Here is a 17,031-nt window from a genome sequence, read left to right as displayed (position 1 = left end):
AAGCAGGCTCTCCCTTGAGTGGGGAGCCCAATGCGGGGCTTGATCCTAGGGCCCTGGAATCATGACCTGAGCCGAAGGCAGACACTAAACCAACTGAGCGACCCAGATGACCCAAGATTTTATTTCCAAAAGAAAAATGTTATTTACAATAATGAAAAATTTGAAAAAGTCGTTGTGCAGTCATTAAGCGTCTGCCTTTGGTTCAGGGCGTGATCCCAGCGTTCTGGGATCGAGCCCCACATCAGGCTCCTCCTCTAGGAGCCTGCTTGTTCCTCTCCCACTCCCCCTGCTTGTGTTCCCTTTCTCGCTGGCTGTCTCTGTCAAATAAATAAATAAAATCTTTTAAAAATTAATTAATTAATTAATTAAATTAAAGAAAAAATTCTATATCCCCCCCAACACTGAGATACTCCCAAGGATCATGTAATTATGATTAGACTCTATTTGCTACCACCTCCTCTCTCTGCCTCTGACCTCTCACCACTATTGTACAATGTTTTTAGCTCTACACACCATGGTGGCTTACTGTCTTCATAGATATACAAAAACCTTGCCAAAAGAAATATGATTTAGAAAATAAATAATACGGAAAACAAATTTCAATTCTAGTTAAACCAGTATGCCCCAACACCACTGTCCAATATAACTTCCTGTGATGATGGAAAGGTTCTACTGTCTGTGCTGTCCAACATGACAGGAAGTGGATCTGTCTAATATGTTGTGTCCAATATGACACATGTGGCTATTGAGCACTTGAAATGTGGCTAGTGTGACTGAGGAACCAAATTTAAAATTTTTAACTTTATTTTATTTTAAAGATTTTATCTATCTATTCAACAGAGAGAGAGAGAGTGCACAAATGCAGAGAGCAGGAGGCAGAGGGAGAGGGAGCCTGACACAGGGACTCAATCCTAGGACCCTGGGATCATGACCTGAGCTGAAGGCAGATGCTTAACCGACTGAGCCATCCAGGTGCCCCTAAATTTTTAATTTTATTTTAACTATAATAACCACCTATAGCTAGTAGCTACCCAACTGAACAGCACTACTCTAGAAAAATTCACAGTACATATATTGTGGTTGATACAAAATATACATAAGAATCCAAGAGCAATATGATTTCCACTTAAGACCTGCACTCCAGTGCATATTTCAAAAACTAACGAAACCACAATTTTACAGATTGCTACCTTGAAAAACTATAGACCGCTTCCTTGGAAAATTAAATAGCCTTTTAGCAATCATTCTTCTTTACATAGGAAATAAGCATCTGCTTTTTGAAAGTCTCAATTCTTGTGGCTTTAGTAACACTGCATTATCTTGGCTCACCCACTACATCTAAAATTTGTTTTCTTTTTTGGAGTAATCTTAGTCTCTCCCTCCTGCCTTCCACTACAGGCTTTTCCCCAAAGCTGAGTCCTTAATTTGTATTCTGTCTTCTACTCAGAAGAGATTTCTCACAGCTTCAACTATGACCCCAATTTGCCTTCTGTGAAATGGCACCATCTCACTATATAACCTTAAAAACATCATTTAACCTCTGAGACTGCTTCTCATCTGTAAAATAACTTAAATGGTTATTATGGTTCCTTTGGCTTTAGGAGTCTCTGAATTCTAGTAAAGGTCTAGTTATGGCACTTTGTTTCCATTTTTTTCCTCAGGCTGATTCTACTTCTTGCCTGTTTATTTATTTATTTAAGATTTTATTTATTTATTTGACAGAGAGACAGCCAGTGAGAGAGGAAACACAAGCAGGGGGAGTGGGAGAGAAAGAAGCAGGCTCCCAGTGGAGGAGCCTGATGTGGGGCTCGATCCCAGATCGCCGGGATCACGCCCTGAGCCGAAGGCAGATGCTTAACGACTGCACTACCCAGGCGCCCCTACTTCTTGCCTGTTTAAATACTGGTGTATCACATGATTAAGAGTGACCAACTTTTCCACTTTCTGTACTCTTTTTCTCCGAGAATCTCATAAACTCTTCATTATGAGTCCCTGAAATGGATGGGGTAACCGGGACTTCACTCTTAAAGATCCAGATTTAGGGGCACCTGGCTGGCTCAGTCGGTAGAGCATGTGACCTTCTCCGGATTATGAGTTTAAGCCCCACGTTGGGCACAGAGTTTACTTAAAGATTGAAAAAAAAAAAAAAGAAAGAAAAAGCAAGCTCCAGATTGACATTTCTATTCATTGCACAGGATTAACTAGATGTGCTACCAACCCCTTTAAAGGTATCAAGCAAACCAAAGAAATTATGTGTAGCAAACTTCTTTGTCAGTATGGCTTAGTGATCAAAAACCAAGTTTTAGGATTAGATGTATCTGAATTTGAATCCAGTTTTGTCCCTTATTAACTGTGTAACCTTGATCAAATTAATGTCCAGTCTCCATTTTTTCATATGTAAAATGGGGTTTAAAATAGTACTTACAACTCATATCATTGTTGTATGTGCATGTTTTATATGTATAGCTTGGAACAACACCTGAGATATGCTAACAACTCAATAACTGTTAGCTATTATTATCAATAGCATCATCATCTTCCTAGTTCTCCAGATTTAACAGCTCAGTCATTTTTGAGGCATTTTGTCCTTTTTTCAAAAAAATAAATTCAATCAGGGTTTGTACATTTTCATTTTCCAATATGATTTTTATTTTTTATTCCTTCAGAGATTTATATTATTATTGCAGCCACCCAACCAGATTACTAGATTTCTTAATTCTTATAGGTTAAAGGCTCTTATTTTTTCCCTTTATATTAGCTAGTATAATGCCTTACACATAAAAGTTTTGCTATTACTAGACGAGTCAAGTAATCCTTACATTTATTGATTCATTCCTCCATTAGATTCCTTGAGTTCTTTGAGGGCAGAAAGTGTTGGTCCTCTTCGTGTATCTGCACCTGCCAAATTCCTTAGCAAATGTTTGTTCAATGAATAAATGTTGATTAGTCTCCCTATCTCAATCCCAATAAACCTATCCTCAATCCAGCTTCCACATATGCAAAACGTAGCTCATATACTCTTGAATCCAACCATTTATTCTGACCAAACTGGCCTGACCACAACATTATCAAGAGCAGTCTCACAGTATTAATCAGGACTCTTGATTTTGTATCAAAAAATTCTGCTCAAATTAAGCAGAAAAGGGAATTTATTAACTTGCATAATATGAAAGTTCAAGGACAGCACTAACTCAAGGCCTGGCTATTGATCCAAAGGTTCAAACACGATCATCAGAACTTAGTTTCACTCTTTCCATCCTTTGGCTCTGCCTTCCATTTATTGGGAAGTTCCAGGCTCACACTGTATTCTCTCAGCAACTGCAGGATCCAAAGCATGCCTCTTTCTCAATAGCTCCAATAAAAAATACAGAATTAACAGTCATGTGTGCTGACTGGACATGTGCCCATCTCTGAACAATCACTGTGGCCAGAAGGATGGACTACATTGATTGGTGAGGCCTGCCTGTCATGTGCACACCCTTTTGTTGGCACAGGGCATCCAGAAAACTGAGAAGGGTGATTTCCCAGGAAAACTGGAGTATTGTTATCAAATGAAAGGGGAATGTGTAATGGACTGGCAAAATTAACTTATGTGCCATATACTCTAGGATTTTTTTTTGCATGTTGTCCACCACTGCCTACAATGGCTCTCCTTCTTATTTCTGCCTACCTAAATCCAAGCAATATCCTTTCTGCCCCAAAAAGTCTTCTGTAATTTCCTTCTAAGATTTTCCTTGTCCACTGGATCAATATTTCCCTTTTCCTAAATATCTACCTTTTTTAACAAGCAAGAGTGAAAACCTTAAGAAAATGTTCCTGATGAATTCTAATCATGTCAAATTATAAATGGTAATGGGTAATATATGCTGTTTCTTAGAATGTAAACTCTTGAAGGACAGCAGTTCTACCAGATACATTCGATACATTATGAGAGAACAGACTGCATGGCAACGTTGATATATATCTATATCTCTATATATTATACACATATATCAGATATATACATTATATATAGATAATATAAGTTCATATATTATCTATAATACAGATATTATAATATCTACCTATATTATAGATAGAAAGATAGATAGATAGATAGATAGATAGATAGATAGATAGATATAATATTCAAATAATTTTCCTGGCTTTAAATTTTAAAGAATCTAAACAAAGCATTTTAGCTAACGTAAGTTGTGTCTGAATTCATCAAAGTACCTGACATTACAGGTACACTCTGGTTTTGGAGTTATCTCAAACTAGCTCAAATCCTGGCTAATACTGCCTCTCCTGGCCTTTAGCTACAGGTCTTCCAGCAAATTCTCTAACATCTCCAAATCCTGATTTCACTATCTGTAAATACATAAATATTAATATCCACCTGTACATAGGGAGGGGCTATGTGGTAATAGCACAGGGAAAAGAGTTAGGTGGACCTGGGCTGAAATTCTACCACTAATACTAGTTATCTGACTTTCTCTGAGTGATTCTTCACCCGTAAATTCCCAGTGCCTCTTCACATGTAAAGGGGGGATAATAATGCTTAGTCCATTGGTTGTTTTGAGCATTTAACAAGGCAATGTATTTTAAAACACCTAACGATGAATAGCAAACAGTGTATACTCAATAAATGATGATATCCACATTAAATTATCTGTTTAAAATAATTCAGAGGGGCACCTGACTGGTTCAGTCAGAAGAGTGTGTGACTTTTGATCTCGAGGTCGTGAGTTTGAGGCCACACTGGGTGTAGAGATTATTTAAAAATAAAATATTTAAGGGGTGCCTGGGTGGCTCAGTCAGTTAAGCAACCAACTCTTGATTTCGGCTCAGGTCATGATCTCAGGGTTGTGAGATCCAGCCCGTCTGCTCCATGCTGGGTGTGGACCCTGCTTAAGATTCTCTCTCCCCCTCTCCCTCGCCAAAAATAAAACATAAAAAAATTAAAAATTTTTAAAAATAAAATAATTCAGAGCACAGTAAGGGAAAAATTCATTGAGATCACTTAATTTTCTTCATAAATAGCTTTGGGTTTTCTTTGTTAGTTAATAAAATATTTCTTAAAAGCAAAACATGTTAGTCCTAGAACTATTTAAAAGCGGGTGAGATAATGAACCAGATAAACGCCTGTAATCAACTTGCTCTTTAGCTTCAGGCTTAATGCAGTAATACTGAAATGACTCACACCAATATAAAATCACTATATTGCCCATCTCCTGAACAATCATATGCCATATAGCCATCTTCTGAACAGAAGCAGGAAATCTGGGGTATGACTGACAACTTTAGATGTTGTCTGTCAGAACATATGCAAAAGGCAAGTGGCTGTTCATATTTACCTTAGCAAGAAAGTTTAATTTTTAAAACATTCACTAAAAAATACAAACTATCTTCAGTACAACTGTTCCCAAAAAGAGATTAAACAATTAGACATTTAATTTCTTCCATTTTACACTAGAGTGAAAGTTTGTCTGGAAAGAAGTTTCTTGAAGTAGTTTAACAGTTCCGTTTATTTTTCTAACACAAGTGAATCATATGTAATACCCATCAGTCTTTAATGAGTACACATAGAAAATTATTAAATCAAAGATTTTAAAATAAAGTAAAATGGAATAAAGGTAAGACACAAAGTACTATACATTCTTTCATTGCAAAAAAACACTACATCAAAATCAAATACTTAACTACATCATACTATACAAACCTGTATAAGGGATTTTTCCCCTCCTTTGTGTTAAACATGAATAGACTCAGTTTTTAATCTACTCCCTAAGGAAGCTATATTTTAAACACAAGAAAAACATATTACGTTGAACGCCTCAGTCACCAGACATTGTTCTCTACAAACAACTAAGAAAACCAAATAATACCCAATTCCTTATTACCTTTCCTGTGTTCAAAAATATGTATAAAACAATGTAATGTCTATTTTTAAAAAGCATTAAATACAGATACAGTGGGCAATATATGTATCTTTTCTTCCTTCAACTTTTCTGGGAGCGCATGAGGAGAGAGAAAAGTAATGAGTCTGAAAGTTGGCTCTAGTTATTTTCACAAGTAACTCGCGTCAGTCAACTAGATAAAGGCAGAGAAAGAAAAGTTACAGCCTAGGGTTCACATTAAAAACAACTCTCGAAGAAACGTCAGTGCTCAGATCAATGCTTCCCGGCAACGCAGCGTGCAATGCTGCTCTGATCTATTACCAGAGCGCTACAATCTCAAATCTTAGCAGTCAATTTGGCATCCCAAATCTGAAAGGGCCTGCAGAAACCGGGGCGGGGTAAGGGTCTACCTCAGCAGCGGCAGAAGTTAATTTTCTAGGAGAGTAAAACACCACCCGTCTATCCCTACGGTCCTCTTCCCGGAGAGATGCTGTAGTCCGCCGCCTCGCCCCAGGCTCGGGGTCTGGCCCGTAGGCCCGGGGGGCTGGCCGGGTTGGGGCAGTCGGCTTCTCCCCGTTACCCGGGTCTCAACCAGGCGCTATAGGACCGGTTGCTGTAACTACCCTCGAGTCCTCCCACCGGCTGGAGCGGTCTCCCGCAGCGCCCCAGGCCCCTCGTCGGCAAGGATGCCCCATGCCCCACTCACCCGCCCGGGTGGTGTCCGTCAGGTCGTGGTTGGCCGCTCCCCGGGGAAACTCCCTCAGTTTCCGGCCGCTCAGGCTCAGCACCCCGGTCACTGCCGCCTCCTCCAGCGCTCGATCGAGGGAGCGGCTCCACGAACCCGGGCCAGGACCAGGGCCTGTCCCGGAGCTTGGGCCACAGTTAACACCGGAGAGGTTACCTCCCGATGCTACTGGGCCAGAGTACTCTGCAGCCGTGGCCACAGCAACCAAGCCTGCAGCCGCCATTTCCAGCCGACAACTCTCCAGCCCACGGCTCAGCGCATGCGCTGCCAGAACTGATGGGTGGGCGGGGAAAGGGGCAGACAGACCCCGGACGGTTCTCTTGATGGGCAGGGCTGCGGTGCCCCTCCACACAATTAGGCGCTTGCCTCCGCCCACATCGAGGTTTTCAAGGGAAATTAAAACGGAACTCACATATCTGGAGCAGCCCCCTCCTCTAGACTCCCAGTAGCATTTTTAACATGCCTCTACGAAAATATCTTTCAGACAACGCTCCTCCAAGAAACTTCTCTGCCTTCCTCTCTCAGTACTAGAGGATTAGATTAAGCATTAAATTAAGGCTTCTCAACACTGTTGCTACCAGAAACATAGCGGAAGGAGGGGACCCTGGGACACGACCTATAACACGTTTTCCCAACTGCTGTCATTCTATACACGGAGTGATCTAGATGGAGTCCTGGATTTATGAACAATCATTGTCAGCGGGAAAAATAAGTGCTAACCTGGCTCCCAAACTCATGATCCTTATTGAAAGGGTTACATGAATGTTTTGGGTCCTCCCTCCTTTTTATAAAATAGATCTTAACAAAGATAAAACAAACATTTAAAATAGTATTTAGCCTTCAGACAAGATTTTATTGAACAAATCAGATGAACGGCATTAAAGTCTAAAATTTTTGTCTGGAACCAAAATTGCGGAAAAGAAAATGATCTGACCATAATCTAAATGTGGGAATCAGAAATAGAATGGAAGAAATGATAAAAAGCAAAATCACTGTTACTGAAAAACTGGAAAATACCACTTCATTTTAAACCAGTTAGGCCTCATTTACACTGCAACCAGTCTCCAGCATATTTTTTCACACATTTAGGCCATTCCTGCTACATGATGTAAATTCCCCTACAATCAATCTAGTATTTGTGGGAAATAAAGAGGCTCCCAGGGCCCTTTTCCTAGGAGATTACAATAGAATAGTACAAATATACCAATTAGAGAATAAAACAACAAAAAAAGCTGAGTGGAGGTAGTGGGGTTAAGCTATCAGAATTCAGAGAAAGGAATCTATCATGGATGAATGGTTTTGAATAAAATCTGAAGGACTATGAAACAGGCAATAGTAGGAAAGTGATATTCCAGATTGGGAGGAGTATCAGCATGAACACACCCAGGTATGATTTATAATGGTCCATGGGGAGAACATTTAAGGCCAAAGCCAAAAAGCTCATGAGCCAGCAAAAGAAAATAAGATTGGAGATCCTATCATTCAAAGCCCAACTCTTCAATGAAACTTTGATTAGCACTTACCCCAACTACTAGATGGAAGAGATTGTAAAAACATTTAATCTTAGTGACAAAGTTGATTAGCAACAGTTGCTCAGAGAGTTAGTTGTTCTATGAACTCTTAATACTACACTCTAGGTTCTGCAGCAGCAAGTTCCATGACTATCATGTCTATTATGAGCATGGGTCACTGCAATGGCAAGTGATGTGTCAGTTCAAAATACATGTATCCAATATATAAATTGTTTTTTGTTATTCTGATCTTTCTAAATTTGTTTTGTTCTTCTTAGAAAGATTTTAAGCTATTTAAGAGCAGGACCTCATTTTGTATTTTTTTAAGAAATATTTCAACCTCAAAAAAATATTTCAACTACAGTGACTAAAAGCATAATCATATACTCCATATTAATGCTACAATGCTAAAGTTACCAGATATCTTTATAAAATGTACCATTATGTCATCTGAATTTGATTACCTATTACCCTCTACATTTACACTAAATTCTTCTAACAAGTTCTCCATAAAATGTCCTCATTTTTTCTACCTACCTACACATGTATCTCATAATTACAACATGCCATGCTAATCCTGGTCTCTGAACTTCTGACCAAGTTTATAGATTGACGTTACTTTGTCTATTAAACTAGATTTTAAGGTCATTAATTCGTTAAACTCTCTAATTACCTTCCATACCCCAGAGCTGAGTATTTTAATAGGAGCTAAGGATGAATGGAAGCAGACACAGAAGACGATTATGTACTAACAGCAGAGGCTACGTACTACTATGAAAAAGAAAGCTTGGTTGGAGAGAAAAAAATATTTTTTTTGGAACACAGTAGATAAATCTATAGGTATTTGAAGTCCAAAAGAAAAGCCTGTGGAAAGGAGGAGAAATGAAGATGCTATATATACCATCAGAACAAGTCCTAGATTGAGAGAGGCTGGAAAAAAAGTAGATCAAGGTACTAATTTTTAAGACCTCTAAGGATTTCAGCTTTCATCTACAAAGGTAGAATATAAGTGAATTCATCCTACTCTGTCTTCCCCATAAAACAAGTAAGAAGATCATCTTGTGAGAATGAGATACAGGAAATGGAATCACTGTGAGGATTTCACCAGTGTCTAGTAATGAATAAGGGTGATGAGAGTTGCAAAAAGGCTATGAGCAAAAGCCTACAGAGGCCTATAACTTATTCTACAACTGCTCTGTGGTCTGGAAGCAGGAGCTGAAAAAAATAGGCAGTGAGGTTTATTGAATGTTAGGAATTGATACAGAGAACTTCCTGCTTCTCTGAAAGTTAACTCATTGAATGAATACCAGGGGCAATAGTTTCATCAAATCTCAAGAGTTTTCCAGTCTAGTATCTCACTGCCTCATGCAGAAATAGTCCTTTCTCACTTCTACTCACTAGAAATATGTTTTGGTCACTCCTTTAAGACTCCATTTTTATAAACTCAAAGCAGTGGGATTAAAATCTTGACCAGGGGCGCCTGGGTGGCTCAGTCATTAAGCGTCTGCCTTCAGCTCAGGGCGTGATCCCAGGGTCCTGGGATCAAGCCCCACATCAGGCTCCATGCTCTGCTGGGAGCCTGCTTCTTTCTCTCCCACTCTCCCCGCTTGTGTTCCCTCTCTCGCTGGCTGTCTGTCAAATAAATAAATAAAATCTTAAAAAAAAAAAAAAAAATCTTGACCAATCTCATGCTCTTCAAATGTAAAGCACAGAAACTGGCTTGTTGAATACATTCAATAAATGTTTGGTTCTTCCCTTTCTGGCTCCTTTAATAAACAGTGCTAATAACTGACTTTTAAAACTTTATACAAGAAAATTTAGACAATAGGATTTTCTTCTCATTAAAAGAAAGTGGAAATAGAAGTAGAAATCACACACACACACTAGGGAAATAATTTCCTATTCATCTTTAAACATCAGTAAACCTCATCTGAAATACAATTCAGAACAAGGAATTTCAGCTCCAGCATGTTATTACTTCCTTGTTTCATCAAGCTTTTTGGTAATAGATTTGATAGAAGTAACATAATGATGGGGAAAAGAGGTGTTAGAAGTCAACGATTTATAAGAAAATCCTTAAATCCCTATTAAATGACCCACAATAGTGTAAAATTCCTGTTGTAAATGCTTGGGGTTTGTTCTATCACTTTTAAAAAGGGAATAACTTCAAATTGATCTATGTAAAAACCGTCTTTAAAAGGAAGATTAAATCACTTCTTTTTTAATATACAGTGACAATAGAACAACCATAATTCTGAAGAAAGTTCAAAAATCAGAAATGAAGAAATCATTTTCTGCCCTGATACTGCCTGTATTCAGAATGTATGGTATTCATTCTTTGTAGTGCAAAGTCAGCTATTTTTTTCTCTTACCTCCTTATGGTAGTAAATCTAGATCAGGACAAAAATTACCCTGACTCATTAAGAAACAAAACAAAGGAGCAAAAGGAAAAAAGAGACACAAACCAAGAAAGAGACTCTTAACTATAAAGAAAAACCTGATGGTTACCACAGGGGAGGCGGGTGGAGGGATGGGTGAAATAGGTGATGGTAATTAAGGAGGGCTCGTGTCATGATAAGTACTGATGACTAAAATAAAAAAAATTAAAATTAAAAATTATCTTATGAAACTGTGTATACTGTGTGAATTATAAAGCTGACAGCAAAATAGGATATACGTACCTATATTAACAAAAAACTATCACTGGGCAATGCAGCCTATAAGTTTCTTCATACTTAAAAGTATTTTATTATGTGTTTATAATTTAAATTGTGAAATTTATGCCTATTGGGAAAAAAAATACGTAATGTCTAATTAGGAACACTGGCCTTTTCTAAGACATCTACATAACTTTAATACCGAAGTAATAAAGTCTCAATAATTATGGTAGAGTAGATTTACTTACCACGCTACAAATGCTAAAGCCTGGCTATTACCATTTCTTAAATATCTGACTTTAGCCAAACATCATTCCACTACTTTCTGTGGGTATTCAAGTCACAGAAGCAGTTTATTATGAACTGAGAATTAAAACACCTGAGCTCAAAAAGTGACTCTGCCACATAGAAGTCTTGAAAAGTTGAGCCTCACTTAACTAAGATATAAACAAAGAAGTTGAAATGGATGATCCTGAAAGGTTCATCTAGCTTGAAATCCTGCGTTCTAAGTAAACTTGATTCATTATTTTAAACTCCTCCTGGCTTACTTCCTGGTTGGAGCTTATGAATGAAATGGTCAAAAAGCAGTTAGAATAGGAGTCTAGATTGACTTACCAATTTAATTGGTAGGTAGTTTTTCAAACCCTAAAAATTATAAATGTAAACACTACAAAGTTCTTTGAACACAGAACAATCTAAAAACCACGAGTGATTCTTTATAGCTAAGAATAAATGTGAGACCTGTAACATTTTATTTGTTAAAAATGAACAGCTTCAGAATAGATCTAAATTTGTAACTTTTCCAAAAAACACCAAAAAGTACAGTGTAAAGCATCTCCTCATTAAATACAAACTTTCATTTTGTGATGCACTGCATCAATGTTTTGCATACACCTTGATGCAAAGGAAATTTTAAGTTGTATCCTGTTTAAAAAAAAAATTTAAGAACTGAAAAAGGATGACTACAACCACATTCCAAGAAAGGAAATTTTCCTCCAACAAAGCATATTCTTTTGTTTATATACAACATGTCAGCACTCAAGAATTTTAATTTAGTTACAACAAAGGCAAAATTTTATATTTAAAAAGAAAAATTAGAGATGCACAAAGAGCAAAAGTTTAATATACCAAAGACACTTTGTTGTTTGATGCAATTAATGTCAATATTTGGGACAATTTTTAAGGTTTTCAAGAAAAATGGCATTAATAATAGCTCTGTACAATATTTAAAATAAAAATGAAAGCATCTTTATACCATATTTTCACAAACTGTTCTAAAGACAGCAAATTTGTGCTCAGTTGTTTTTCCTTTGCTTTAAAATAAGCTACCAGTAATTCTAAACCAGTCTAAAATAAAATGGACTGTTAATGGATGAAATCTAAGCATTTGTACTTGCAAAAATGTTTTGCAATGAGTCCTTGGCCTAAGAAGACTAGAGTTTATTTTCAAATTGTGTGACTGGCTTCCAATAATCCCTTATCGGTAGACTTACTGGCAAGATACCAGATATTAAGGATCAGATTTAATTCTTTGGTATAAGCATGAAACTGTTATTGATACTTTTCCGTGGCTAGCATAAACCAAGTAACCCAAGGAGCATGAGAGAAAACAATGACGTCTAATATACAATGCAAGGCAGGCAAGAGTGATACCTTAATGTTTTGTTTTGTTTTACAGGGAAAATCAACACCAGTACACTCTAGGGAAACTAACACCTACTTAGAGGTTTTAACATTATAGCAAACCAAAAGGTTAAGCTTCAAAATGACTGAACTTGTAGCTGGAATATTTTGCTGCATTTGGCATTATACTGTAACTTAAACAACCATCTGAGGACTTTCTGCACTAGCTTGGCACAACAGATTAATTCCTCCCACTCCTCCAGTGTGGGGGGGGAAAAAAAACCCTCTCACCATAAATGCCTGAACTTTATACAAGAAAGGTATAAAATAAGATTACAATGTAACTCTACTACCATTTTGGATTTTTTTTCTTTGTGACATATACAAGTATGTTTTTGATTTTGAAGCTGTATACTGTTTAATTAGCAAGCTTAAAAAGCTTATAAAATTTAACTTTTTGAATAAGTAGTCTAGGACTTTATGGCTATTGATTTTACCATCAAAATATCTAAGGGACTCAATCCATTTTGATAATTATAATTATTCTAAATATCATTTGAAGAATTCTTCATGGACATTAGATTCAAGACTACATTAAATTCAAACAGTATATGGATGTCCTGGGTTTTGAAATTTTTCACCTCAGTTACCTGTCTTCAATCTGCTACTTCCTCTCCTGCTTTCTTCATTTTCTAAACACAATTGTCAGGTTTTTCCATTGGACTTTCTCTTCCAAGATAATTTTGTAAACACACATTTATTTACATCCTTTAAACATCAACATTTTAAACAAAGACTAATGCTCAGAGTCACATTTCTTGTTAAAAGTTCAGTATTAAAGACTTACAACTCTGGAGGATTAAACTAATGTCATCTGAAAAGTAACCCAAATTCCAGATATTCCAAAAAATCTTAGAACTCAAAACTGGAATTCAAGTGATTTTTTTTTTAATATCTCTAATGAAGAAAAGTCAACTACACATCAACACTACTAAAGGATAGGTGACAGCAACAAAGGGACCTACTCATATCTCTGAAGACCAAGATTTACCATGGCAAAGTGTAAAAAACGGACAAAAGTGATGAGATCCTAAATAGCACTATCATAAAAATAATCAATTTCTATCTTTCTGTCTTCTTTCTGCTTCATGAGGAACCAAAGTCATCAAATAGAGAATTGTTCTGTCTGGGCCAACCATGAAATCTTAAGAACAGATAGGTATATTCCCTGTTATTCTTCCAGGGCGTTATTTATACATGTTTAAAAAAAAAAAACTTCAAAAATAAAAATAAGAGTTATTTAGCCTTGTGAATATTTTGAAATAAAGTTTCTTGAATTTGTGTGATGAACTCTTCAAGCAATTCAACTTTTAAAACAGAGTCATCACTCAAAAGTCCCTTTGACACAGATCTATCCCACTGTTACAAAACGGCTTCCTCCTTTGTTGAACGTGAGAGTGGCTCTTTGTTCCTTCAGGATCCCAAATCGCTCATTCAAAGTCATCCCTGTCTAGAGAAAACAAAACAAAAGAAAAAAATTAACGACTTGACTGTTAGCCATATTTGCTTAAGAACAATAATGTGATCATAATGGTAATTCAAAGCAACAACATTTCCTAAATATTTATGCATATGAACTCATTTAACTTTAACAAAAACCATACGAAATAGGGGACTTTAGTGAAGTTTACAGAAGTTAGTTAACTTGCCTACTTGCAGCTCCAGAATTTCAACCTGGTGGTCTCACAATCTCTATCTCCTAACCACTATAAATGCCTATGTTATATACTATATAAAACACATTACTATAATGCCCACAAGTCATACATCCAAGAGTTTCTCTACCTGAATTATTTTTACACTCTACAAACACTGCCACAAATTCTAGTGCTGTCTCTGATAAACATAAGACATATTTACAGTTGTGAAAATTTGGAACATATTTACTTTTTAAAAAAGATTTTATTTATTTGTGGGCGGGGGGAGAGAGAGAGAGAGAGGGAGAGAGAGAAGGAGAGAGAGCGAGCGCACGTGCCCACACAAGCAGGGGGAGCATCAGGCAGAGGGAGAAGCAGGCTCCCTGCTGAGCAAGGAGCCCAATGTGGGACTGATCCCAGAACCTTAGGATCATGACCTGAGCCGAAGGCAGATGCTTAACCGACTAAGCCACTCAGGAATTCCGGGAACATGTTTTCTTGAATTTCTATGAGTTCTTGGATTTCTCTGAGTTCCTCACAGAAATTCAAATCAAATTCAAATCAACATCTGGTTTTCGACTGACAACAGAAAGCACACCCAAATTATATGTCCCCATTTCTGAAAGAAACCATGACAAAATAAAATAAAAAGAAGTAAAACAAACTTGGTCAAACTTATGTCCATACTTCATACTTTCAATTCCACACATTCTTATATCAATGGATACCAAAAAAAGCATCTGACAAAATCCAACATCCATTCATGATAAAAATTCTCAACTATGAATAAAGGGAACTCCCTCAACCTGATAAAGAGAATCTACTAAAAACCTACTGCTAACAACATACTCAATGGTGAAATATTTAATGCTTTCTCCTCACGTCTGGGAACAAGGCAAGCACACCATGCTCTCACCACTTCTATTCAACAATGTACTGAGGGTTCTAGCCATCACAACAAAGAAGAAAAAGAAAAGGTTTAAAGATTGGAAAGGAATTTGGAGGATGACATTGTTTACAAAGAAAATCCTAGGAATCTACAAAATTACTAAAGTAGTTAAGTGAATTTTAGCAAGATCACAAGACACAAAGTTGATATAATATAAAAACTGTCAAAACCACAGTGACATATACCACTTCACAAGCACTTGGTATAATCAAATGACAGATAATAACAAGTGTAGATGAGGATGTGGAGAAATTTAGAACTCTCATACATCCTGGAAGGAATGTAAACAGTGCAGCCACCTTGGAAAACAAGTCTGTCAGTTCATAGATGATATGACCTAGCAATTCCACTTGTAGGTTTTTATCCAGGGGAAATGGAAACACATACTCACACAAAAGACATGTACGTGAATGTGCAGATGAGCATTATTCACAACAGCCACAGAATGGAAACAGCCCAAATGTCTATCAACTGATGAATGAATAAATAGGTATATCCATATGATGGAACATTATTCAGCAATAAAAAGATCACACACTATGGATTAAACTTGAAAATACTATGCTAAGTAAAAGAAGCCAGCCACAAAAGATCACATATTGTATGAGCCCATTCATATGAAATGTCCAAAATAGGCTTATCTACAGAAACAGAAAGTAGGGATGCCTGGGTGGCTCAGTCAGTTGACTGTCTGCCTTCGACTCAGGTCATGATCCCAGGGTTCCGGGCTCAAGTCCCGCATCAGGCTCCTTGCTCAGCAGGGAGCCTGCTTCTCCCTTTGCCCCTCACCCCACTTGTGCTCTCTCTCTGACAAATAAATAATAAAAATAAAATAAAATCTTAAAAAAAAAAAAAAACAGAAAGTAGATCAATCAGTGGCTTCCCAGGGTTGAGGAGACTTACGACACCCTATTTAATTCATTACACATTTTTTTAAATTAATTAAAATATTCTCAATGAATGGCCCACAGAAATACTAAAAAAAAAAAATTTACCTGTTTTCCAACACTATTTATGTCAAATTGTAGGGGGACACCTTTAGGAACTTTCTTTACATCAGACTGCTCCCGTTTTGTCAAGAATGAGGGTACAGCAGTACGAGTTAACCGTGGCTTTTGCGTTCTATTAGAAAAAAAATTAAAATGAAATCAGACAAGCTTAATAATCAAAAGAAAAATAAATCATTTGGTACGTAAGATATCTTGACTTGTCACATGTTCCAACGTATAGGGCTATTTTGTGTTCTCAAAAGAAGTACAACAGTCCCCCCTTTATACATTCCTGGACTGCTCCCCAGCCCGTAAGTAGATACCTGAAACTGCAGACGGTACTGAACCCCTACACATACTGTATGTTTTTTCCTATACATACATAGCTATGATGAAGTTTAGTTTATAAATTAGGAATGGTGTGAAATTAACGATAACTAATAGTAAAACAGAAAAACTGTGGCAATATATTATAATAAAAGTTATGTGAATTTGGTCTCTCTTCCTTCCTCTCTCAAAATATGTTATTTTACTCACCATGTGAGATGATAAAATGCCTACATAATGAGATGAAGTGAGGTGAATGAGGTAGGAATTGTGCTGCAGTTGTTAGGCTACTACTGACCTTCTGACAAAACATCAGAAGGAGGACCATCTGTTTCCAGAGCACGGTTGACTGGGTAACTGAAACCATGAAAAGTGAAATCACAGACAAGGGGGTACTACTGTATCTGGTTCTTGACTAATCTAGAGACTAAAATTTATAATCACTCACAGAATACCTCTTTAAGTAGAACTATAAACTTTTCAACAATTTGGAATGATTGGAGACTCATCCTCTTGTTTTCTTCATTTATTAAAATGGCTGAAGAGATCAAACACTACACAAACCTAGAGAGTTTATAATGCAATAAACATAATGGAACGGTTAACTAAATTAAAGTCATCCAGATAAAAGAACACATGAGGAAGCCGTTAAAA

At 37.0% G+C, this 17,031-nt stretch overlaps 2 protein-coding genes across 8 annotated transcripts in view; both read right to left on the bottom strand.

Moving 5' to 3' along the window:
- LRCH3 (leucine rich repeats and calponin homology domain containing 3) overlaps positions 1-11,361 on the bottom strand; it is a 125,801-nt gene extending 114,440 nt beyond the window's left edge. For all 7 annotated transcript variants that reach the window (XM_045812673.2, XM_045812667.2, XM_087861555.1 and 4 more), the window contains exon 1: positions 6,586-11,361. In XM_045812673.2, coding sequence (XP_045668629.1) covers positions 6,586-6,847 — 262 coding nt within the window. In that variant the 5' untranslated portion in view covers positions 6,848-11,361. The remainder of the gene's footprint in view (positions 1-6,585) is intronic.
- Positions 11,362-11,515: 154 nt separating this feature from the next.
- FYTTD1 (forty-two-three domain containing 1) overlaps positions 11,516-17,031 on the bottom strand; it is a 29,201-nt gene continuing 23,685 nt past the window's right edge. Inside the window, exons 8-9 of the mRNA XM_045812612.2 lie at positions 16,057-16,183; positions 11,516-13,925 (exon numbers count right to left, since the gene is read on the bottom strand). Of these exons, the coding sequence (XP_045668568.1) occupies positions 13,827-13,925; positions 16,057-16,183 (226 nt within the window). The 3' untranslated portion in view covers positions 11,516-13,826. The remainder of the gene's footprint in view (positions 13,926-16,056; positions 16,184-17,031) is intronic.

Source organism: Ursus americanus, chromosome 4 (genome assembly GCF_024610735.1).
Source record: "Ursus americanus isolate L20-20 chromosome 4, mUrsAme1.1.p, whole genome shotgun sequence".
In the NCBI taxonomy this organism is placed as follows: domain Eukaryota; kingdom Metazoa; phylum Chordata; class Mammalia; order Carnivora; family Ursidae; genus Ursus; species Ursus americanus.
Note: the sequence above shows the minus strand (reverse complement) of the source record. Positions and strands in the feature narration are given on the sequence as shown.